Source organism: Molothrus ater, chromosome 3 (assembly GCF_012460135.2).
Source record: "Molothrus ater isolate BHLD 08-10-18 breed brown headed cowbird chromosome 3, BPBGC_Mater_1.1, whole genome shotgun sequence".
NCBI classification, from domain to species: domain Eukaryota; kingdom Metazoa; phylum Chordata; class Aves; order Passeriformes; family Icteridae; genus Molothrus; species Molothrus ater.
The window spans coordinates 39,461,757-39,487,425 of NC_050480.2; the positions used below are offsets into that span (position 1 = coordinate 39,461,757).

General features: G+C 39.4%; 1 protein-coding gene across 4 annotated transcripts; it reads right to left on the minus strand.

Annotated features, from left to right (window-relative positions):
- Nucleotides 1–1,709: 1,709 nt before the first annotated feature.
- On the minus strand, nucleotides 1,710–24,688 carry RNASET2 (ribonuclease T2). Of its 4 annotated transcripts, none has more exons than XM_036380699.2 (10): nucleotides 24,652–24,688; nucleotides 20,180–20,284; nucleotides 18,218–18,284; nucleotides 13,180–13,235; nucleotides 12,101–12,158; nucleotides 11,189–11,259; nucleotides 8,749–8,862; nucleotides 6,515–6,560; nucleotides 6,228–6,302; nucleotides 1,710–4,137 (listed from the first exon to the last, which is right to left on the minus strand). In XM_036380699.2, exons 2-10 carry the CDS (start codon nucleotides 20,266–20,268, stop codon nucleotides 3,946–3,948), a joined length of 768 nt encoding a protein of 255 aa, XP_036236592.1. In that variant the 5' UTR covers nucleotides 20,269–20,284; nucleotides 24,652–24,688; the 3' UTR covers nucleotides 1,710–3,945. The 4 variants fall into 4 exon arrangements, with proteins under 4 accessions (XP_036236592.1, XP_036236590.1, XP_036236593.1 ...); XM_036380697.1 differs by lacking the exon at nucleotides 24,652–24,688 and adding an exon at nucleotides 24,384–24,561; XM_036380700.1 differs by lacking the exon at nucleotides 24,652–24,688 and adding an exon at nucleotides 23,877–24,066.
- Between the last annotated feature and the right edge of the window lie 981 nt (nucleotides 24,689–25,669).

Sequence of the window (25,669 nt, forward strand, 5' to 3'; positions counted from 1 at the left end):
TCATGCTTGCTTCCAGAGATTGTAATTGTTACAAGGTAATTGCTGTGCTTTTAATTCTTGCTAATTTTGTTTTGGCTCCTCTCTCCTGATTTCCATGCAGAGCACAGGTCTCTAACAGGAAAAATTGTGTGAGTTATGGAAAAAAACCTAAGCAAACAGCCTTTTTTCTGGTAAATCAGCCGTACTCAAAAGAGTATTTCTTGCAAAACACAATTTTGGTATTCTCCAGCTTGCTTAAGAATTATATAACACCTTAAAATTCTTATCAAATACAGTTATTTTTACTTCTTTTGTTTTATAAAAAATTACTGACATATCAGTCCTTTAGAGTAAGCATTGCAAATGAATGTCAGCACTCTGATTTTCATGCTGAATGAATTGATGTATTGATTTACACCACCAATCTGTGGGCATGGTTGGGTTTGGCTGACCCTGAGGTCTATTTAATCCTCCTCCAACAGTCTTTGATGTTCCAGTGTACATTGGGGTAAGGAATACTGAAAATTGCAGCACAAACAAAAATAATCTGCTGATCTACATCACTTTGTATAGAAGATCACTTAGCCTGTATTCAAAACCTCTTATTCTTCAAAGCATGAGAAATTTAAATCCTTTCTAAAATTAATTATTTGTATCAACTCTTGGTGATCTATGGCAACTTCATGGAACAGGAAATATTTACAGTAACAGGAGGCATGCAGTGACCCTTGTGAAGGAAGCTGCCATATCAGCATGAGTCTGAATTTACAATAAGTACAACATTCCTCATCATGATTGCTCCATTCCTGGGAAAGCAACTTGCAAAGTCCTGACAATTTCTCTTTGCATCATCAGGCATCAATAACACTGTTAGCAGCACCATTAACCTTCTGTGGCCTTGGCTTAACAGTGCTCAGTGCCAGATCCAGAGCACAGCTGACTGAAGCAGAACCACACCAGAACCGAGAAGCCCAAATTCAAGGACCCATTCTGGTCAAAATCGCTCCTCCCAACCCCCCAGCTGGAAATACCTAGCCTGTCTCCCTTGGTGGGACTTAATTTGCAGTATATTGACAAGCTGTGTAAACACTGCAGTCCTGCCCCCACTCCTCCCTCCAGTCAGCAGCAGCTGGGGCAGTAGCACAGCCCAGCCCTCTCCAGCCACCAAGGGTGCAGAGAAGGGACTCAAGCCAGAGGCCTGTGCCACCTCCATTCGAGCCTGCAGAGGTAGCTTTGCCCATCCCTTGGGCAACTGCTGCCAGCTGCTTCCCCGCTAAGAACAAGAGTGATGGGGACAGGTCCTCTCTGCTTCTCCCATCTCCTGCTCAGGCTGGCAGTGGCAGATCAGCTGTCTGCTGGTAGGGAGAGACAGATGTGCCCTTAAGCACAAGATGTATGTACCTCAGGAAGCTGAGCAGAAGCTGTATTTCCCAATCTCCTATTCCGCCCCACCATAAACTTGGCTCAAACTGGGCTCCTGTGCAGCTGAGAAAGGCTCGGTGCAGGCCACAAAGAGAGAGAGAAAAAACAACAGAGAGAAAAGAACCTGCCCATGGCCCAGGAAGAGGGGCTGTCCTTGGAAAAGGGACACACACCCACACTCTAACCTACATGCCAAGGGATGCTTAAGCATTTTTCATGAGAGAGCACACAGGCTAAGGGTATAAACAAGCTAAGTCCCTTTGTGGAGTTGAGTAGGGTTTTAAACCACTGAGACAGCACACAACATCTCTGCTGGAATTTAGTTAATTTATTCAATGATGCAGAAAAGAATACAGAACCCATCATCCCCATGCTGTGCTGAATTTTCAAGGTTTTCAAGGACAGAATTTATATTGCACAAGGAAGTGAGTGACACTTTTCAGAACTGAAGTGAATTTTATGGCTCCCGATATACCTTTCTTTACTTCTTTTATTTAAACTGCCTTAATCCAACTCTTGAAATTATACACATTCTGTTGGAAAGCAACTGACAAGGCTCACACCTGGCTGTAAGCCATTGCTAGAAAGAACACAAAGGGCTGGACATGGTCTTTGGTCTGAAGTAGTGGTAACATTCATTCATCTGCTCTCCTGGCTGCCCAGATACAGACCTTAAAGCATCCCTTAAATATATCACTTAAAACTTCATAATGTCTTGGCACATCTCTCTACAAAAATCAGTAGGTAGCTTTAAAAAGACATTTGTATCTTCCCAGATGGATTTGCCAAAACCCAAGCATGAGTAATTATATACACAGTGTTTTAATGCTACTACTCAGAAGTTCATCATAAAAAAATTTAATTATTTAATCTGTAATAAAAAGTACGTGGGTGCAGGTTTTTTAAGGCAAACACTGTACTTCAGGTATGTCCCTTTAAATGGGACTTCAGAGTATGTGAGGTTGTTTACCCAAGCTTTTACTTTTTCCTCAGTCATTTTTACTCAGTTGCTGGCATATTGTCTCCCTCACTCATTTTGGACTATGTTATTTTCTCCTCAAAGTTTTAAGACTTATCAGCTCCTTCACATTTCTTGCATTTGAAAATGAGGCTGAAAAATTCATGGAATCCATTCTATCTACTCTGCTGCAGAGTTTGGTCATTTGTTATTCATGTGCGTATCTGCTGACTCCTTTTGGCAAGAGTCAGCTTTACCTTTGCCTGAGAAACAGGACTGAGGGATTCAAGCAACTGCAGAAAGACAGGCAAACCCAACATTCACTTGTTTGACAGACCATAGTGATTTCTTGGCTGTTAAAATAAATATCTAAGTTTCAAGAAAGGCCAAAGAAACTGAGAGCATTCTGGAATGGAAAGTTAACAGAGCATTAAATGAAAGGTGGTAGAGAAATACGGACAGTCAAAAATGAGAGTAAATGGTTTCTAACCCCCTCAAAATAACAAATTTGTTTCTAATACTGCATTTCATGTTTTCACAGTAACATTATTCTAACAAACAGATGGTTCCTTGAGCCATCATTGTCTTTATCTGAGACACACAGATCAACACAGCACTGGGAAGATGCCATCAAAATTTGGTTCCCTTTAGAAACATCCATCTTCGCGGCATGTTAGTCGTTGTTATGGGGTAGAGATGCACTTTACCAATATCTGTACTTTTTACTGAAAATCTGGCAGTATTTATTGTTTCACTTATAAAAAGATGTTTCTTGGAACAAAGTGATGATGTGAAAATCTTGTTTATATACAAGTGCAGGCACTCACACGTAGTAATGCTGAATGCTCAAACACAAAATTAGTAACAACATATTTCTAGGGCCTAACATTCTCCTGTACTAACATGTAAATTGTAGAACTGGTTGTTCCCCAAGTCTGTATAGAGTTACTGTCATGAAAATAATCAAAGAACAGGTAAGGCTACAAATACAGTTTCCCTCAGATCTTCAAGGTAGAAAAGCCCAAACTTGGAGAACGTTATTACTTCACTAAGAAGTTATGCAAAAGTTGTCTTTGGTCCACTGTGATCTCTCAGTGAAGAAAGGTTCAACACCTCAGAGGATATGATCTCTGTTCTGTACTTCTGGAGAGCAATTATGCAAGGCAGTGGCTATTACATCTGGGAATGGACCTCCAGACAGGTTTCAAGAGTACAGTATTTCCCTCTCAGGAAACTGTCACGTAATCTCAGAGAGACAATCATCCTTTCAATACAAAGAATTAAGTTCCCTGACTCACTGGTAAAAACCAAAAAGCAGATAAAGTGGCAGACAACTGCATGACAAACTGAAAAGTCACAGTTCTCTTTTGAACATTGATTCAAACCATAAGCAAGCCAAAAAATCCAGACCATGCTGTAGATCAGATGCTGATCTCATAATGTGGACCACTCTTCTTTAATAGCAAAATAACTCTCTTTTCTAGCAGAAATCTTCACTATAGGTCTGTGATGTGGACAGGGGCTCGTAATATTACATGACTGTGGGTTTTGTTGCTGTTGAAAAAGTTTTTCAAACTCCTATGGCTTCATTTGTGATTTTGGACCTCGGAAGGATAATAGGTTGGGAGAGTATCATTGCAGACCGACAGCTCCGAAGTTCCGAGCTTCAAGTGAGCCTGCACTGCGTTGGATCCACCCTCCCGCGCTGTGCAGTTCACCAGTTGCAGTTCTTTGGTGAAGCAGAATTCAATCTGGCCAATTGTTTGTGCTTTTTCACCCTAGAAACATGAAGGGTAAGATCAGCCTCATGGGAAGGAGAAAATAAATCAATTCTTCAGCTACATTGCCCTATCTATACAATACAGTAGTGACTTTTTGTACACTTACCAGATGAAAAATGCAAAGAAAAGTACAAGAGGCATGCACTCTGAACAGCTTATAGTACATACTGTAACTCAGTACCAATCTGGGACTTGTCTAACTAGTAAGCCTCATTGTGAAATGCTGTGACACGTTATCCTGGACTTTACTCATCTGCACAATGATGAGCTCTGGCTGAACTCTGTGAATATTGAAGGGCACATGTGACCAGAAAGACACTTTTCACCAATTCTTCATAGCAGGACAGGAAGTAAGGCAAATAAAATTCTCCATACATGAGAAGAGAAACTAAATTTTATAATAGCTTTTACACAAAAGAATACAGAAGCAAGCTGACAGAAGGAGCAGAAGTGTCATTTTTGGACTACAGAACAGGCCAGGAAGAAAAATGCTGACTACCAATAAAGCTGGCAGGCATAGAGACCTTCCACGTGGCAAAAAGATTACAGGAAAATCCCCCCCAATGCTCAGGTCTAACAAAATGCTGAAAAAAATGGTTTTGAAACAATTAAGCAGGACAAAAAAATACATAGAAGATAAAAGTAAGTGAGGTGAGAGGGTTTTTTATTTGTTTTGAATTTGTGTTGTTGGGGGGGTTGTTTATTTTGGGGTGTTTTTTAAGAAACCTAAGAACAGAGAATGTGTCTAATCCATTTCAAACATCGAAGTACCTCCACCGTGCACTTCAGGCATGAACTTCAGGCAGAACTCTGAAAAAGGCCTATCTTCAAATACCTGATATGTACCTTTTCATTTCTATTACCCAATTCCTTCAGCAGTTAAGTGCAGGAGACCCAAGCTGTACATTACTTTCATGCTATTGGAACAGTATCTCAAGTGTACTATACTAAAAGCAATGACAGAACTAGAGTGAACGGATCTAGAAACTGGGGTTTGTGTTAGCTCTGTATTTCTTCATGCCAAAAGGTGGGGGAGTATACAACCCACATTCAACTAAAATTCCTTTGTTCCTTAAAGTAACTTATAAACACATGTTAAAAATATTGTAAGATATAGATTTTTTTTCATGTTAAAAACCATGATTAGAAAAACCTCAGAGCATTACTGAAGCAGGAGTTGACAACACACTCCAAGAGCAACTGTATCTTAGCAGGATTTCATAAATTGTTGCCTGCGTATGGCAGTAACTCTGCCAAGAGTTCTATAGTAAATCACCTTGAACAAGCTGAGATAAGAAGGAGCCACTTATAAGAGTGAAAGCTAACCTTGTGGGTTTTGTTTCTTGCTTTATTTTTCTGTAAGAGCAGAGTAACCTAGCTGAAAAAAAGGAAAGAAAGAGCTCTAAAACCTACACATGTAATTGTTCAGAACACTATTTTGTTCCTTCAAAGGCACTTTTGGTTCAGATATGGTGACCTATGCTTTACAGAACACTGTCTCTGTGTAGCACCTTCTCTACTGCATCGTGATGCACAGCACAATTACTGGCAAGGAAAAATAAAACAACATCGAAATTTGAGACATGCTTGGTTCAAAAGGAAAGACTACAGTGACCTCTTTAGGTATGGGCTCTCTGGAACAATCTCAGAGACAAGCTTCTGAGTTGCTTTATTTCAGAAGGATTCTAACAGCAGCACCCTCACCAAGGCTGATATTCACTGCCTCCATTCAGCTCACTCTTGTTGGTTTTAGCAATCTGCCATGCAGCAGTTGAACTTTAGCAGGCAGGGTGGAAAGCATCCAGCTACAGCAATACCTCCAGCAGGGTGGTTACAGCATACATGCAAGAGATGCAGGTTTAAATCTTTTAAGACAAAGAGACCTTTAAAACCAAAGGCCAAGAATCAAACAATACCTATATGCAAACAGTTGTATACACAAAGAACACCTAGACCTAAGTTTTACCATACCAAAAATTTTTTCACTCTATTTTTGCTATATTTCTGATAGAAAGTGCTCCTTAAAAAAGAATTTATTTTTTTGTTTGGTTTTTTTTTCCATTTTGGGAAGTTAGGGGAGTTTTTACCTCTTCTGGAGGAAGGCATTGGATCTTTGGTGTTACACCATAAAATCTTGTAAGAGCTTCCTTAATAGCAGTCATCTGAAAAATCAAAAAGCTTATAGAGATGAATAGGTCACAAGCACATCTTCCAACAGCTCCCACACTGGTTAAGCTCTCAAAACTTTTATAAAAAGCACAACCTTAAAGAACTATAAAATTTCAAAAGATCATTTGTTCTACATAAACTAGTTGACTCCTACTGAAAAAAAGTCTATGCACATGATTTTGTTTTATTTAAGACTGACTCTTACCTTGTAATATGAACTGCTCGGCTTTATCCCAACTTTCAAGAGACAACTGAAACAAAGATAAAACATTTTTCCATGTTTTCTCTATGCAAACACACCTTCATAACCATTAGGTAAAATAGATCTTAAGAACCTGTCAAGCATTATGGTGATGGGAGCAAGGACAACTTGTCTTTCATTCTTTGCCAGCCTAGGAAAGGCTGTTTTCTGAAAGAACACTTTCCCATCCAACTTGGAAGGGTCAGAAAGAACACTTCCCACACTTTAACATGAGGAACTAGGATAGCTCAGTCTTCAGACACAGCTAGAGGAAAGGGAGTTTCAGAGTGCTCTGTTCAGTGCCAGGTAGAGAATGCAGTTTAATTGCTTCCTTTCCCCTGCCTTGAGTCATTCCCCTGTGCTCCTGCCACTGCAGAGGGCACAGGGACAGACTTGTGAGGGTGTTCCAGGCACCCTCACATTCAAACACAGAATCGGCTTCCTGTGGTGGGAGACACACAGCACACTGGGAGAGGGATACAGCATGTCAATCAGAATCAGTGTTACTGTCAGGCCAGAAACTGTTCCTAATAAATATGTTTATGAAGAGGAAAAGCTGGTCACATGAGAAATGAGGTAGTGCTCAAGAACCTGTAGCCTGTGTACTCCTTCCTTTAGGCTCAGTCCTAAGAGGAGTTCACATTTCCTGACAAGCTGACAAGACTCATGACCTAACCCATGATGAGTATGTGAGTCCCTACAGCTTCTTCTGTAAGAAGGGGAAATAGTCAGTATGTTGCAGGATTTCATCCATAAATGCTGATAATGCTCAACCCTTCCCTTCCAAGATCAGTTTTGGCACAAGGAAGATTTTATCCAGCTGACTAAAGGACAAGCAGTTTTTTCATTGTCATTTTACACTGGATATAAGGAGACCAATAAAATAGATTATGTTCTGTTAATTCTTACAGAAGGCTTCATGATGTCCTCTTTTTAATAATTTGATTTGTGGAAACAATTTTTTTAACACTGATTTTTTTTGTCTTTCAAGTAGAAATGATATAAAATGAGAACATTTTCAGTCTTTTTTCTGTTCAGTGAAGATAAAATTAATTATACTTATTTTCACAATAGATAATAAGCTTTGAGCAATTAATTCAACATGCTTCAGTCTCAATTCTTTTGCAGTGTTGCACATGCTGATACAGAGTCATATTATCGGTCACTGTGCCATCTGTAAATGTTTTAGTCATGCCATCACAGCTACTTAAGCAATTAACTTAGACATAATTAATTTTAACATTACATATGACATGCTCAAACACTGAAAACCCTTTTAGAGCAGTTTTAAAAGATATCTTCTAAACCAAGATGGGAGGGAAGAAAGGCTTATTTTCTTTGTGAAAAGGATACTGGCAGAGCATAAACAGGATGAGCTGGTTTGGGGTTTCTTTGGGGTTGTTTTCTTGAGTTTTTTAAAGGTATATTTCTTTGTATGAAACTATTTCCTCTCTCAGATACTGTCCCCTCATGGTCAACAAATCTAAGTCAAACATCCTCTCACCCATAGGAAGCACTGATCAGGAAAGGACTCTAACCTTCTGGCATTCAACTGCAGCCAGAACACATGCATACAGCACTCGGACAAGCCACAAGAGTCTCCTTAAGACTTTGAATCTGGACTGGCCAGTGCTTTGGAACAATAAGGAGAAATCAGCCTCTAGGACAAAGCAAGGGTGTCACATCAGGGCTGTCACAAAGAACAGCAGAGGACTGCCTGCAGCAACTGAACCCTTCACAACCTCCTCTCTTGCAGTTGCCTCTCAGCCTTTTCCCAGGATGTCCTGCATGATTTTGCCTGCACCTTGTCCTTTCCCCTGAGCAGAGCACTGTCTTAAAAACAAGTGTTTGGGGCTCAGCATGATTCAGAAGTTTGGGGGGTTTGTCACTTGATTTAGAACTTGAGGTACCATAGCTTTTGGTATCAAGATACAGCCTGTAAAGCTGCTCAAAAATTTACTGGCTCATGCTGTCTAGAAGGATGCTGCTAAGAATGATGCTGGCTTATCTGACTGAAGTGACCAGAGACTACTTCTCAGGGTAACAACTCTTCCTCTGAACTTCAGTACTAAAAATAATTTATGCTAATTCTCATTTCCTCTCTGCCATCAGATTTTTAGACTTTCATTTGAGGCTAGATCTGAAATCTTTAGGAACTGTTTGAAATAAAAGCCAGATTGTTGAGTTCATTTACATACCCATTGAGATCAACATGCTGGTAGAGTTCTATGGCTTTACCAAAGTATTTTTTCTGAGAATTAAGGACCTCAAGTGTGGCTGCACAAGTGCCATGTTTGTCCCACTCATGTTTCCTATAGGAGAAAAGCAAAATGCAAGTTTTAGAACACATTGTTTGTAGATATATGTGCTGTACAAGCCATTGTACTTAAATCATGTATCCAAAAGGCTACACGTGTGGAGTAGGATACTGCATTCAAATTTATCACACATGTAAAAAGTAAACCCAAACAAGATCACTCCCACTACTTCAATTACAGCAACATCTATATATTCATGAAGCAAATACATATAATGCTCTTATGATACAATGCCCTATCAGTGGATTTACACAAAGATGTTTGGAGGTCAGAATGCACAGAATTTGCCTAGAAAATTACTACCTCTATGCTTTTTGTAAGTTTTAGTGGAACCTTTTGTGTTAAATGCACTTTCAAAGCACTAATTTTTTTTTCTAAACTCAAAGGATTAAGCCTTATTTTAGGTGAAACAGTGAAATTGCACAAGTTGCTAGATTTTAGCATCAGCTTTTATGCTAGCCTGTGGCAGAATTTTCATAGGTCTCCTCTCAAGTCTTGCTTCTAATCCACTATCCTTTCTCCTAAGAGCAAGGAATAGAGAGCAAAAGAAATTCTTGCAGTGTACAGCAGACAAACTCAAACAGGACAAAAATTGGGAAAAAGACAAAAACGTTTTTATCAATTCTAAAGTCCTTTGAAAGACTAAGCAGCATAACCTTTAGTGACACTGCCTGTGAATGTCTTTTTTTTAAATTATTTTCAAATTTTCACAATCCACTTGTACTATATAGGTATCAGTTCAGCAGATGTACACAAAGATTACCTAATCACATACTCCTGCCATCATCACAGCATCCTGTGACCTGATGACGCCTTAAGTACATCATCAAAAAGCAGACAAGGACAACTATTATTCACTTGAAAGCCTACCTTGGAATTGTCCATTTATACTAAAAACTTCAGATTTTTCTTAAGGAATTAAAACACCTTAAAAGAAATTATGTTTGGATCTAGAGAAATAGTGTACTACTTCTCAACAGAAAATTAATACAGCAACTGTGGTGTCAGGAGATTTGAGGCAAGGGAGAAGACGCTTTACTGTAAGATTTTCACTGTATCTTCCCAAATTTAGCCTTGTAGAGAGTTCTCATCTTGGCTGTAACATTCAACACAACTGCATGTCAAATGAATTGTTTATTGCCTAGAAGAATCCAGTTTCCATGGGCAGATTTCTCCATAAGGGATTTTAAATTACTAATGAGAAAAGACATCACAGTTTTAAAGTAAACAGAAGCTCTTTTAGAGGTAAACTTAGCAAGAAATATAGTTAGGTTGGATCAGAAGCAGATAATAGTCAGATCCAAAGGGCTACTAAAACAGCAGCAAGCTAGAGGCAAGGCTTTGCATGGATGACAAGGATGACAATTTCAGTTCAGGGAGTGTATACATGCATGTATGTAAAACTAATGGTGATGTACCTGTCTTTTGAAGGCATTCAGTAGTACTTATACAGAAGTGTCCTGCTCTTTCTATAAAGAAAGCAAAAAACAGAGGGCCAAAGACCTGTTGGCATTCAAGAAGCCTTTTATTGCTACCATGGAACTGCTATTGGAGTGGTTTGGGGAAGTCTGCACTGACAGTGCCTGTGAACCATCATCTGCAGCAAGCCAAGAATGCACCAGGCCCAAGTGTTTTAATCAATCCTGTGAGCTTCCAGAATGGATAGAGACTTTAGTTTCCACAAAATATTTACCAAGACTTTAAGATTATACTCTTCAAAATGTCACACTATTTTGCAGCACAGTCTTTTCAAAGGAAAAAAAAAGATACTGACTACAGCTACAGGTGTTCATCAAGGCCCCCATCCTTCTGCACCTCTTGCACCCATGAGCTTGGTGGTAGCACAGAGCAGCTGTCAGTAACTTCACTCAACAGGGAAGTGGCTACCATGGCACAGTGCATTCTATTTCTCTATTTTCTCTTCTATGAGGAAGCCCAAAACAAATGCTGTCTCAAGACCAGCAATACAGTGAAACTAGCTGGGGAAAGAGATCTGGAAGCTGCTCTTGCAGCTACCTGTGATATCCCAGGAGTGCTACTGCTACTTAGATTTTATGTATCAACAGCAGCTGTTTCTTCTCCCTGGGGATAAAGGGAGGAAACATTTTCTCACTAAGTTTCATTTCTCTAAAACTTCTGCTATAGCCCTGTCTTCAACAGTTGTATTTTATGAGAACAGATCTACACTATAAATGAGACTGGCAAGACACACTGCTTCAGTGGCCACCTGGACACCTCCTCTAATGCACCTGAAGAACTACTCAGACAGATTTTTATAAAATAAAATCCAGAATGCTTTTTAGGGCTTTTTTGTACTCACCAGAACTGGGTGCGATTCACAGATGAATGAAGCACATCAGGCCAGTAGAGTCTCATGTCTGACAAAAGATCCTAAAAATACCACAATTAATAAATGCACCTACAGCATTGAAAAGCTGTTTCTTATACAATCTACATATACTGATAATTTTTTTACAACTGAAGCCTCATCTTTCAGTGTCCACGACTGAAACATTTATTTGAAGAAAAATAAAAGATCTTTTTTTCCCATATTCTGAAAATGCTGTCGTTGGAGGTAACAGGTACACCTACCTACATATCTGAACATACCACTACTGACACACTGCCTCAAAGCAAGACTTTCCTTCAACTGTCCCTGCCAACAGAGAAGTTGTACAATCATGCAGTGTTTCATATTTGTCAGGCTCAAGTCCCCTATCCCTATATGCGTTTACAAAACCTAAATGAATTTTGTTGAATTAAATACACTGGGTTCTTTTTTAAGGAGAAAAAGAATAATAAGAGGACTAATGGCCTAGGAGAAAACACAGAAAGCAGTATTCTGAGCTCTTTGTTTCTTTATTTTGATTTTGCAGTAGAAAATGTGAAGACTGAAAAGAAAGAGACAATCTCTTTCTTTTCACAGGTGCTTTTTGTCAGTGCAGATCCATCACCTATGTGGTGATGGACCTCTAGATTTTATTAAGGAGGATGTGGCTGAATGAGCCAAACTGCATGCTCACAAAATCAAGTAGGTACAGATGCTAATGATCACAAAGACGGCAACTTCAAATAGTACCAGAAGCACTAAAAGAATTTCAGGAGTCCTTAAAAAACCACACCCCTCAGTAAGCATTAGGAATGATATTATGAACTGCAGATTTTGCATGTAGGATGTGCAAAAGTAGTTGCACTTAGCTCTGCCTGGTATGTCTGTTTTTGTTTTAAATACCTTGATCTCAGTGACATTGAAATGCCATGTTTTGTTACAGTCTTCAGCTCTGTCAGGCCTAGGGAAGCAAAATAAAATTGAAAAAGATGTCTCTTAACTCACTACTGGTAACTAACGTATCATTATCCTGAATTTTAAGTATGCAGGATTATAGCTGGAGATCTTACTTAAAAATGCAAGTAAACCATAAGAACCTACAGTGGTTTAGATGTAAAACCTTCAAGACATTAATTATGGCCAAAAGATTTTTCATGAAGATTCAAAAGACGGCCAAAAGCTTTTGTCGTGATTTCTTTGTTTGGCCCTTTGGTCCCTTTCATTCTATGTAAAAGTCATTTGGGTGTGCCAATGACTTGGAAAGGTCTTGCACATGATGTCACTGGTGTCACTACTGACATGACCTCCTGAATTGCTGCCCCATCTGATGTTCATGCAAGTGTCACCAAGACACTCTCAGGGAATCAATACATAATGATGTTCACTTTTCCAAGAGGCACAGCTTAAACTCCTGTACTGATTTTAACCTGTATTTGTCTGAAAAATTTTTGGATTGCTGCCATTGGCATCAATTCCAGTGAGGTGATTCTTTTGAAGCAAATTTGTTTTTCTTACACTTCTGCAATATTTGTGTGGCAAGATAAGATACTTAAAGCCACAAGCAGTCATGAGATATTAACAAACTCTTTTTACTCAGACAGACAAAAGAAAAGAAGGGAAACAATAATTCCCTTTGTGCTTGAGACTATTTCTCATCTTAAGAGTAGGTGTGTAAATAAAATGCTTATGTGGCCAGAGGATTTCAACAAGTCATGAGATATAGAAGTGAATTTCAGTTTCATGTTAAACTGTAAGGTTTTAATTTTGTTTCAATCATAAGGACAGATTAAGATCTCCAAAAATAACTCCACAAAAACCAACCCAAAAAAAACCCCAAAAAACCACACCAAAAAAACCCAACAAAACACACAAAAAACCCCAAACAAAAAAATCCCACCCAACAAAACCAAATCACTAAACATCCTGGTACAAAATTTGATTTTTCCTTTTCAGGCTGAAATAAAACCACTCTTTGATCATACCACAATCCATGGATAGTCCAGTACTTTGGTGGGTCATGACAATCATTAGCATTCATCTGTAGGAAACAAAAACACAGAGTATTTGCTGCATGTATCCAGGCAAAAGTAAAACATCATACAGTGATGGCCCAAGGTTCTACTGTGACATGCTAACTTTTCCTTGCCAAACCAGGAACTGGTGAACTCCAGCTACTTGAAGCTGTCATGGATTATGCCACTTAGGGACCCACTGGCATTAAAATTTTGAAGCAGATCAGTAAAATCTGGACAGACAGGGTAAAAAGAAGATAAAAGGACAGGTTCTGAGGTAACAGAAAGTAGCCTGATCCATGCTGAATGAATAGAGCTTTATCTGCATTTATAGTTCTCCAGGTGGCAGCTCTGTATTTTTCCCATAACCACATCTTTTCAAGGAGTGCAGAGCCATTAAAGCGAAAACATTCAAAATAAACTATATTATTGGACAAGCACAAAACCCTCCTTAAGCATTCAGGACTAGTTTTATCATTGTATTGAAAGTGAAAAATGCAAAGAAGAGATTAAATATATTTCTTATTCTAAGTAAAACAGACTTATGCTTTAATGATTTCGACTTGAGGTTCAAGGGAATGGAGAGAAAATGAAAGACAAAATACCTTCCTACAAAAACATAAAAATAGTCTCCAATAAAAACTGTTGATGATACAGGAGAAATAGTCTACACTTTAATTACTGTTTAGAGTAGAGACATATGCCTGAAAAGAACAAACTAAAAAAAATCCATGTCACACATCACAGAATACCATTACTCTATTTTCCCTGATTATTATTCTTAGTAAACACTTTTTGCCATTAACTAACAACCTCCCCAGACATTCTTTTCCCATAATAATAGCTTTCCTTTTTGGCTCTGCATTCTGTTGTAATTATGCCACCATGCCTTTTATGTGATGCCAGAGCAAGAGCAGAGTGTAGAGAGGAGCAGAGACAGGCCTGTAATCTCACTAATTGCCTTCCACATGCCACAGGCCAGTGGCACCAAATCTGCAACTTGTGCAAGACTTTCTTGTTCTGTGTCCATGTCCTTCCTCTCCTCTCTTGCCACCAACAATACAAGCAATTACACCCAGCAAAAGCTTTTTTTCCTGAAAGGAATATTTTGAACAAACACATACTGAAAATGCCTATTAGTATTTCTCTGTTCTGACACAAGCTCTGTGGGACCTGGAGAGGTTTGGCTATCTAGCCCAAAGTACAGCAAATTAATAGTCAACAGCTTGCTCAACTGAGGTGGCAACAAGAACAGTGCAATTGTGCCCTTTATTCAGCCTTTAACTGCAGTTCTCAGACATGCTAAAGGAACACCCAGAGCATTTCAGATTTGAAATCATGGCACTAACCTTCCTAGCAATTTCTTCTATCTGTTTCATCAGACTCTTGGTGTTACCCTGTGGCCTGGCAGAACTGAGAGTTCAGTGCAACCTGCAACACATTAGTTCACACTCTGCATGCTTTAGCCAGCTTCATTCAATCTCCTATTTCACTCTAACCTTAGTATCGCTCCAATGTTAATTTTAAATCAATATAATAAAAAATGCAAATGCTGGTCTGCAAAGCTGGGTACCCCTGCTTGCTGGTGCAAAACCACTTCTTGTCAGCCTTCCTGTTTATCACAGACTGATTGCTGGAAGATTAAATTCAATCTCTAGAGATTGACTGACTAGAAACAGAGGTACAAATATTTATTTTCAAGTGAGCACTGGACCCCAGAAAGCCCTACATACCTAGATTCAATTGAAAAAGAAGCACTGTTTTCTCCTGTTTTAAAGCAATCTGATCAAACCAATCCAAATGAACCATACATGACCTATAAAACTGAGCAAAGGGCTGGTGAGGGTGTAGAGCACCCACCACGCTGAGAGGGAACACTTCAGCAGAGGGATTAGCCTATTTGTAGCAGCAAGTCATTGCCCAAACAGCATGTGCCAGAAGCATGGAAGCTTTTATCATCTCTGAAATGCCAAAAAATGTTGAGCTGCCCAAGTTACAAATCCCTTGGTACAGCAGCTGGTAAATGTGAGAGTAGTGCTACTGGAACGCATACAGATAACACCAAATTGAAATAAAAAATCAGCTTCTGGGAAGTGAAATATTTACTCCTGTTCTCCCTTCCAACCACCTTGCTTAAGTAAGTCATCTCTTGAATGAAGATAAATTATATGTTATTTTGCAATGAAACATGGCAACTGCAAAGAAAAATTCTTGCTTTTCAAACTATGGAAAGAGTTCACCTCCTCAACTTCTTCCCCTCAAACACTGTGCAATTACTCCCCTTCCTCCTTTAGTCACTTTAATTCTTTCTGTATTATGTAACTACTTCTATTTTTACCAAAAAAAGGAAAACTAGTATTTCTATTCTTCACTTAAGCCTCTGCTATAAAATTATTGCCAAAGGCTGAACTTAAGAAAATTTTTTATCTCATATTGAAAAATAAAAATTTTTAAAAAAATCATCTGTTGCTTAACATTCAAACTTGAATTCAGGCTGTTCTGCTCATTACTCTATTCTATTGTCCTTTTTTTGACTCTTTCCTTTAATGAGGACATATGTGAAGAAAAAGGCAGATGACAGCAGGTACCATTTCTTTATTGTCCTTCCCATTCCTAACAGAGAAGGAACTTAAAAACTTGCACTGGATTCTCCACATTTCACACACACACACAAAAACCCAACCACATTAAAAAATTCATCTTTTTGCAATCCCCAGGATGCAAGAGCTGAAATCATAGTTCTCTTTGTAAGTTCTGGAATAAAAGGTTTTCACAACTCTATAAAAAGGGAGTAGGAAAGTCCCTCTTCTTGGCCTTGAGATGCTCTTAAGTCACACACATTTGTTACTGAAAAGTGTGGCGTGAATTAGCCATAGGCACAATTTTTTAAGGGAACATGAATTTCATAGTCACTTGAGGTCTGTGAATCTAGCTTAGATATCTTTGCATAAGACATAGCCACCTTAGGTCAATTATATGGTACTGGAATTTCTAATCACATTACAAGGAAGAAAACCTCTCTTCCTCCTTCACACTTTTCACTGTAGTAGTCAGTAATTAGGTCCTGGGGTTATCACTGCTGCCATGGTATCACTTTATTTTAATGAGATAGTTTGGAGATAAGAATACAAAACACTTTCCAATTTAATTGTGCCAATCACACTCAGCATTAAAGAACATCAGCTGAACAGTTACTTTTTAAAGCCCAGGGAGAGATGTACTCTCAAATTTCTGGCATGCTGATCTGTGCCCTCTAAATTTTTGGGCCTTCAAAAGCCTAAAAAACTTTTCAAGCACAGATCTCCAAAACAGGTAGGAGTTAAGAAGGAGCTCACCCACATACCTTAAGAACACACTGTGTATGAAAGATTCTCTAATAAGATTCCTTTATACAGGAGACAAACTAAGAAGTACTTTCAGAAAAAAAGTATCTCACAGGTTTTTGCCATAAATGACATAATGACTTTTGCTGTTTCTTTCACAGCTTTTTCCTTTCAAAATCATGTCAAGAGTTTTAAACTGAATAATAACACTAAAAATATTTACACCCTGAAAAACACCAGTTATCATATATAAATACACCAAACACACAGAATAATCTACCTACTTAAAAATACTTAAATTAATTCCAGAATTTAGGAATTCCTCTTATGTAAAACAAGAAAGCTGTTATAGGAGTACAGTTGAGATCTTGTTTCGTCATATGACTCAATGATGGGAAACTAAGAAAAAAAAAGTTACTTAACATGATTTTAATCTCTCTTTTTCTGCACTTCTTTGAATGCCTCTGTCCACTTCTTACTACAACGTATTTTAAGAAATCAACAAAGGGCAAGGAAGCCTACATTTTCTGATGCTCAATACCTTCAATTATTCATTTCAACTTCACTAGCAGGTTATGCAAATTATTCTTCAATTTATCAATTACTCTACCCTGGAATTCAGATGAGTAACCAGCATAAATACACAGTGGGAAAACTGGTTGGTAGGGCTTATTTTTTTGTGTTGCTTAGGCTTTCTTTTTTTCCCCAATTGCTCTCATTCATATAAGCAAGGGTTTGCACTGCTACTGACTTTGAGCACTGACTCGTGCTAGGCACTACAAGCTCTTCAACACTAACATCTCTGCCTCAAGTCAGTAACAGTGATGTTTAATCAACAGAAAATCAGACAGAAATTTCATCAAATCTTTCCTTATTTCCACAGAAAAACAGGCAAACAAAAACCAGGACAGTCATCTCAGTCACACACATCTGACTTTTGTTATTGATATTACCCTCCACATTCATTTGGCTGAACCTGAAGCTATTGCATTATCCACAAGGTTCTTCTACCTTGTGTCAGTAAATCTGATCATATTTTTTACTTAACTGTATGGGAAGAGACCTTTGAGTACTTTCAGTATAGGAAAAGTGTTCTACATATCAGATGGTAGTAGATACTTAATAGCAACAGTACCCCCTCTTAGCTGTGCTTTGACTGATCCATGTTGGAAGGTTGAGTTCATACACCTCAAATACAACAAGAAATGCAGAAATACTCAGAGACACCTGCCACAACACCTTTATAGCTCTCTTTCCCGACTGAATCAGAATTTGATGACATCATAGAAATACTAGAGTCATAATTACAAAGCTAAAAGCCTTACTGTGCAGCAGATAGTTCAAATACTGAACTGTCATCAGCCAAACAAGGCAAGTCTTCCACAGAGTCTGATGAAAGTCTAGGATTAAGTTTATAACTAATAAAATGTCACAAATCCTGTAACAGGCTTAGTGTACAGTACACCCTACACTGACAACTCTATCTGTAACTCACCAAAATCTCTCCTGTTATGGCTGCTCTGCATTGCAGGAGAAATAGCAGAAGTTGCCTTAAGATCAGGAAAAGCCTTTATAAAGGCATAACCAAGATTAAAGACTTAATGGGCTTTATTCACTCTGTTTTCATACATTTATTATCCAATGCTACCTTTGTTAGGATAAAAAGAGAAACACAAAAATCTCACCTTACATACTGTCACTGGCCAATGATGAGCAAAATACAGCTTTTTCCAGGCATGAGGGTGGATGTCACTGGAGAGAGACAGACAAATTTATTTTTCTACAAGTATTTTAAAAAGAAGAACACCTTCAGGCACACACTCCAAACTAATGATTCAGAGAGAAACAACATATAGGGAAACATGCTAATATCCCCATTGTTAAACAAATTCTCCTTCTGCCATCCGATCTTCATATGCTTTCCATTTCTTAAGTATGCAGAGGGGAAAAAAACCCTCAAAAATTTGTTCAAGAAGTGTTGGAAGCCTGTATCAATCATTTCTATAGAGGCCTTTTTCAACAGTTTGGAGCAGACCTATTCTGGTTAAGCAGATATAAATAAAAAACCTGTTGCATCAGACACTACAGCAGATATATTTAGTTATTAAGCAACCAGACAAAGTAATTAAATAGAACAGCAAATGGGAAAAAATAAACAGAATTGTAAATTGTTTTAACTGAAAACATTATGTGTAGAACTGTCAAAATAAGTTGTTATTCTCTGGAAGCTAACAGCCACTTGTCAGTCATTAGTTCTTGCTAGAGGATATATTACCAAAAGAAAAACTAGGAAAAAAAAAAAGAATAAAAGACCAAGCTAATTCTTCTCAATCTGAGGACAGCCTAGGGATGCTTCCATGTTTTATCACGTCAGTTTTTTCCTCTAGTTTTTCTACTATGCAATGGCCACATTTTCTCTTAAGCATTCACATGTATCCATGGTTTTCTCTACAATTTAGAAGAATAGCTATGGAACTTACCAGGCATAGCCACAATGAAGACTATTAACACTTTTATAGGCATCTTTATTGTTGCTGTAGAAACCTGAATAGAAGAATTGCCCTATATTGCAGAGCAATTTATTTCCTTGGTTTTAAAAAGCCCTAGCTTAGAAATGATCTTTCATTAGATATTTCATTTCATCTGTCATCTGTATTTGAAATAGCAGCTGAACTTCTGCAATGTCAATCATGCCAGAGTTCACACACTTTGTGGCTAAGGACGGATCAGAAAACTGTACGTATTAAACAGAGCTGGAATCCAAGGAAAGCCATTTTCAATACCTATGCAGCTGCAGAGATATTCCCCCTTCTCGGGACCTGAGTTATCATGCTCTGTGCAGCTCAGGAAGGTGCCTCTAGAGCTGACTCTTTGCCAAGATGGCCAAGCTAGAGCCTAAATCCTGGGGACTGAAGAAACATCAGCACAGTGTCTAAGCTACCCACCAAGTGCAATGTAGGCACTGAAAACTTCAGCACTGAACTGAGCACCCCTAACCATTGTCTTGCCAAAGCACTAAAAGAAAGCAGAAAAGTTTATTTCCTCACATAACGCAATTGGAATTTCAGCTCTGACCACAGAAATGTGACTTGGGGTGTGGTTTCTCCCATGGCCCATTGCATTGAAACTCAGATTTTGCCAAGGGGCAACAACCATCATAAGGTGGTGCAGCAGTCTGATACAGCCTCAGTTGGGATGCCATACAAAAAATAATGTTACATTGTCAGAATTGAGAAAACAGCAAGGAAAAGAAAAGATAAATAAAAGAGTAAAGAATGCAACAGTTAGTGCAGTTCATGCCACAGGGATGACTCCAGATTTTTTGCTGTGAGTGTCAAAATAATTTTCAGTTTGTCATTACCACATCACAACTCTAAATGATGTATGTATAGCAAGATGAGAAAAGTTTCAAGTGCAACAAATGGAATTTAAGTTTCCCCTCTTTCTTCATGCTGACACATCTAAAGGTTTCCTCAGGCATGATCCTTGCTCCTCCTGTTAATGTAGTCACCTTACTATAAATCACCTAAGGGTAGAATAACACATCAAAAATAGTACATAATAACAAATTTACATTAGAAGTTAAACCATCCTGATCTGCACTTAAGAGTGAGTTGTCAAATGTTTCATTTAAAAGCACAACTTACCTTTGAGTAAAAGTATCTGAAGTACACCAACAACATAGCGCCATGAAAAACCAACCCAAAATCCAATAGTGCAGCTTGGCAGGTTTCATTTTGTTATCCAAATAGCTGTAAAAAGGTGTTGAAAGAAGAAATCTGTTACCTATCCAACACACTTAAATATTAAAATGCAAAAGAAACCTACTATGTCAGAAATAGCAGGTAATGGTAACTCTAATTTAGATTTACAACCATGGGTAAATGGGGATGTCTTTCAGGGCTGTGCCCGATTGCCCAGCTTGGATGGTAATTTTTGTAAACTAATCCCATCAAGGATGAGATCACTGTTTCCTTTTTTTCCTTCACTTGCACACAGTTGCCACAGAGCCACCTTCCAATTAACAGAAATATATAAATCTTCTACAGAGCTATATTTCCGTAATTGAAGACTCTACTTGCAGTCAGCTCAAATGCCCAAAGCGATTCATTAAAGACACTTTGAACTTAATATTGAATATTCGTGTTGGATTGGCCAAGGCCAAAATTAGAAACTTACAGGAAGCCAAGGATGATTTCCAAAGCAGAAATTCTGTCTAAGTGCCAGTTGACTACTGAAGTAATATTTTTTTAAAATGCTGCGAAAACCACATGAAGTTTCTGTTCTTGTTATAAACCTGAGATAGCCTCTATGGAACCATGCACAATTTGCCTAATACTTCATGGACCTTGGAAGTCAGGGGATAAAAAAACAAATCAACTTCAGAAACAGAAGGACTTCTACTTGGCACAGGTCAAAAATCCCAACTGTCTCCCAGATCTACCAGCCATTTCACAGCATTTCAAATGCTACCTTCTGGAAAGGGATGTACATGCACATATTTACATGCAATGCAAGTTATTAAAGCCTCACCAAAACTACTTCCCAACCTTCTCAAAATGACAACCCTACACCACAAGACACTGTGTGTAACCTAGGTGACCTTTCAAAGATCTCTCCCTACATGAGTCGTATTTTTTTTCCTATGGATGTTTTTTTAAATTCATTCTTACCACAGTCAAGTAAAGCCTGTTTTGACACCAGCGAAGACATGGCTGATTCAGCCATTACACTGAGAAAACTCAGCATAATTCATATTCACAGCTCATTATAAAGAAGAACCCATTTTCCCACAGTTGTTATGTGGCTGTGGACCCAGCCTGCAGAACTACACAGTTCTGCAAACACTGTGCCAGAGCTGAAGTAAAAAGGAGGGAGCTTCCCCGCTTGCAAAATGTGTGGGGATTTCAAAACTCACGAGAGGCTTGGGCAACAACCGTAATGTTAACCAGCTAAATTTATCACAAGGTCTTGCTAAATTGTGAGGAAGCTAACACCTTCAAGACATTCTTCTATTTCATACATAAATGCCTCTCTAATTTGTAATAGATACATTATCAAGGTACTTGGCCTAACAGAAGATATAATCACATAAATATTAGCTGCCAACTGTTATCTTTCCAATCTACTTTCTTAAAAGCACCAGAAGGAATTTCACCAGGTAAAATAAGAAAAAATTAATAATAATTTTAGAAGGTCATTTGGAGAGTGCTACTTGTATGGAAAAGCAAACAATAATGCAGAACTAATCTTCAGCAAAAGCTAGCCAAAGAAAGACATATATGCTGTATTAAAGAAATTGATATCGTTATAAAGTGTATAAAAAAAGTCACAACTAAGTAAGTGCTGGATAGCCCATTTCCCCAAGAGTTCTGCACCTTAAGTGATCTCCAGTCTCATTAATTTGAACAACAGGAATTAATGATGTGAGATTCTGCCTTATAGACCTGCTTAATGATTTCATCTTCTGTTATTTTGAACTGAAAACCAACCAAGCAAGACTACTTTTCTGCATGAAAAACTATAAAGACAAAATTTGGAGAGATATAAGAAGTGTAAGATTCATGTAAAATTTTGCCCTACCTACAAAAAGCAGGAAGCACCTCTTAAAGGACAGTAACATCACACATCACCGAAAAAAAGCTGCACTCTACAAAGGTGTGGAAGAAATATCTTAAGGAAGTGGATTATGAAAGAAAAATAACCCAGCAAGCATTACAGCATTTCTTTTGATGTAAGCTTGTAGACAGAAAGCTTTTTTTTTTCAGTGACTAAGCAGCAAAAAAAGCATAAAGGTAATTGCTTGCTTTCTCACTGTATTCTTATGTTTGACCAAGTAACCACCAGGAACAGAGGGGGGGCTTAAAAAAATGCTGCCATCAGAGCAGCAGAAGGTGCTGATTTATTCTACATATTGTTCTGAACCCCGAAACCAGAACATAGCGCAACAAAGCAGGTTTGAAAGCCCACAATCTGTAACTTTCACTTTTTTTCACTCATAAACAATACATAAACTCTAAGGATTTAGCTCAGAAGACAACCTTGCAAGTCCCACAACACTATCAAAACAGACTGATTTATTCAAGCTGACTTTTTGTCTGTGACATTGATGGTGGGAGGTGAAAAATGCATCAATTTCACCTTAAAGGCAGCTGAATGATGTGCATTTGAGGAAATACACGCATCCAAATGAAAACTGCATTAACAACTAAAATGCATAGAGCACATACATTTTTAATAAAAACTGCTTCTGTTTACTAAAAATACACTAGATTACTAATTTCACAAATACAATAAAGAACAGATTTAACAAATCTTACACCAACTTTTGTCTAGTATGAAACAGGAAACAGGGATTTTGTAATATGAAAGTTAGTTACAAAAAAAAGTCAAGACCTTCCAAAAGATTTCATAACGTAGAAAACTTAAAACTTCAAAATGAAACCTGCACACATAAAATTATTACTTGACACTAGGCTATCAAATCACTTTTATTATTGATAAAATTCCAAAGGGCAAGAACAGCTTTGGGATTACTCTTGGTTTACTGTACCTAGAAAAGGAATGCAAAACACATGTTTCTGTGTATGTTTCTATGTGTGTTTCTATGTGTTAGTAACCCAGTCAAGGCAAGGTCAATTTCACTAACAATATTAGCATTGTTCCATGCTGTTTTCAAAATTACCTGCCCAGGCTTATCAAACACTAGAGAGAACCTGTAATAAACATTGAGGAAATCCTCCTTTAACACATTCACTATAGTTTGAATTCTAATATATCATCTTGAGGGGAGTGATGATGTAGCACGTGCTTCTTTTGGACACTAGCAATTAGTCACCTCCTATTTTACTCCCTTATTTTATTTCTGTTTTGCTTTTAACAAGTAGCTTGACTAGCAAGCCTCTCACTAATATAAAATCTCCTGCTCTACAGTTTATTTCAGCATGTAAAATCAGAAGAGAAGATGCTGCAGAAGAGCATTCAAGCACCAACGGGAGATGCCCATGGTTATGACACGGCATGCACACAGCTAAATGCCGGCAACAATGTCCAGAGATAAGATTTACGACAGCTAGCCTGGTATCTAAAGCCACAAAATGAACACCCAAGGCTTTGGTAGCATCCCTAACAAATCAGCATGCGCTGCATCTGCCACAACGAGTTAGACAAGCCAAGTCACGACACTGTGTGCCAGAAGCATTAACTTAACTTATAACAACACTCTTAGCTCCGGCAAGTTTTACCTCCACTGTCCACTCCCAGCTAGCCATGCATCCCAAGGCCAAGTACCGGTCCGAGTAACTGCAAAAGGCACTCCGAAGCCTTTTCAGAGGCAGTACTCACGCCCACCGGCACGGCACGATTTCAGCAGCGTCCGTCTCACAGCGTTCAGTGCGATGGGGGCTCTCTCTGAGCGGTGTCGGGGTGACCCGGAGGGAGCAGGGGCCGCGCTCAGCCCCGCCGGCTTCCCGGGGAAGCGCCGAGCACGGCGACTCCTCGCCCTCCTCGCACGGCAACCAGCACAGGGCTCTGCTCCAGCACCGATGTCACCGCGACAGCAGAAAGCCTTAACTCCAGATAAACAATCATTACAGAGGCGTCTGCACGAACTGCAAGCAATGCAAATCTCCTAAGCACCGGAAGCGGGAGGCCTCCAGGCCACAGAAGGATGCCAAAGCCCGTCTAAAGTGTAAAAAAAAAAAAACCCCAAAAATAATATTAAGAGCTTTCCCGCCCCTGGGAAATGCTGCCATTTATTTGGCTGACTTTCGATTTGCTACGCATGGAATTTAAAGCATAAGAAGTGAAAGCAAACACAAGCTGAGTCCGCGCCAGGCCTACAAGTCCCACCTTAGCTGTTCGCGCAGCTGAGGGTCCCAGTGGCAGAGAGCACTCTGCCAGGCGTTAAAGCCTACTCAGAAACACCTCGGGCGGGCCGAACCGCAGCCCCCTCCCGCCCGGCTGCCACCGCGGGAGCGCAGCCCCACGGCGGGCAGGGGGCGGGAAGAGGGAGCAGAGAGAGGCCGGAGCAGGGACACCCTCAAATCCGACCTCCGCTGCCTCGCGTTCAGACCTCACCACAGCTCAGCACGCTGCGCGCACCCCCGGCCCGCGTTACCTTCGGCCCGCTGCCCCGGAGCTGCCCGCCCCTCTCCCCGGGCCCGCCCGGCCCCGCCCCGGAGGGCGGCACCGCCGCTCACCACGACGGCTGCCCGCGGCCTGCCCGGGCACGGGCTGCGGCTGGGGGCTCACGCTCTCGGGGAAAGCGGCCCCGCGGTATCCCCCCCGCTGCCTCCCTGGAGCATCCCAGCGGCCAGCTGGGTACCGTGGGAGCAGGGCACTGCGAGCGGGGGCAAGAAAGGAGCGGGGGAAGTAGTTTATGGGGGTGTTTCGGCTCGTCCTGCTGTTTTGGTTGGTTCTTCTTTAGCATAGTCAAAGATTTAGTTATGTTGGTTTCATACTGAGCATTTGCGCGGCACAGAGGTCTTCGGGAGTGCGATGGGGACTCTAAATAGGAGTCTACTGATTGATGCAAGCCCAGGAGCTGACACAGGCGGCTGTGGCGTGCTTTTCCAAATAGAGAAGTTTGAAATGGTAACAACTCGTGTTTGGAAGCAGTAGGAAGTTTCTGAGGAAGCAACCTCAAGGGATGAGTCAGGACTTGGTTCAGTATTTTCTCAGCGGTATGTTAAACTGTGAAACATATTCTGACCCTTCTCTCTCTGCCGATGAATGACTCATAAATACAAAGTGTGATTTTTAATTACTATTATGTAGTTCTGAACTACAGGGGGTACATTACAACCATCCTACATTAATGCACTTAAGAAATATGTGGGCAGATCTGCTTCCACAAGCAAAACAACATTTGTTTTAAACAGATTAATTACAGTCTTTGTAACAAGGTCTTTGTTCAACGTCCCAGTTTTATTAACTGGTAGAAAAAAATTAATAATGTTTTTGTATTTACATGGTAGGAAGGAAGATGAGGCAAAACTAATCTCTTTGCCTACCTTTCTGTGGAAACATGAAAATGTGCTGGAGGCAACAAGTGATCCATCTGTTGGTGTCTAAGAGGTATCAAAAAGTTTCAGCAATTTTCTCCAAGAGCTAAAAATAGTGAAGCTCTTCAGATC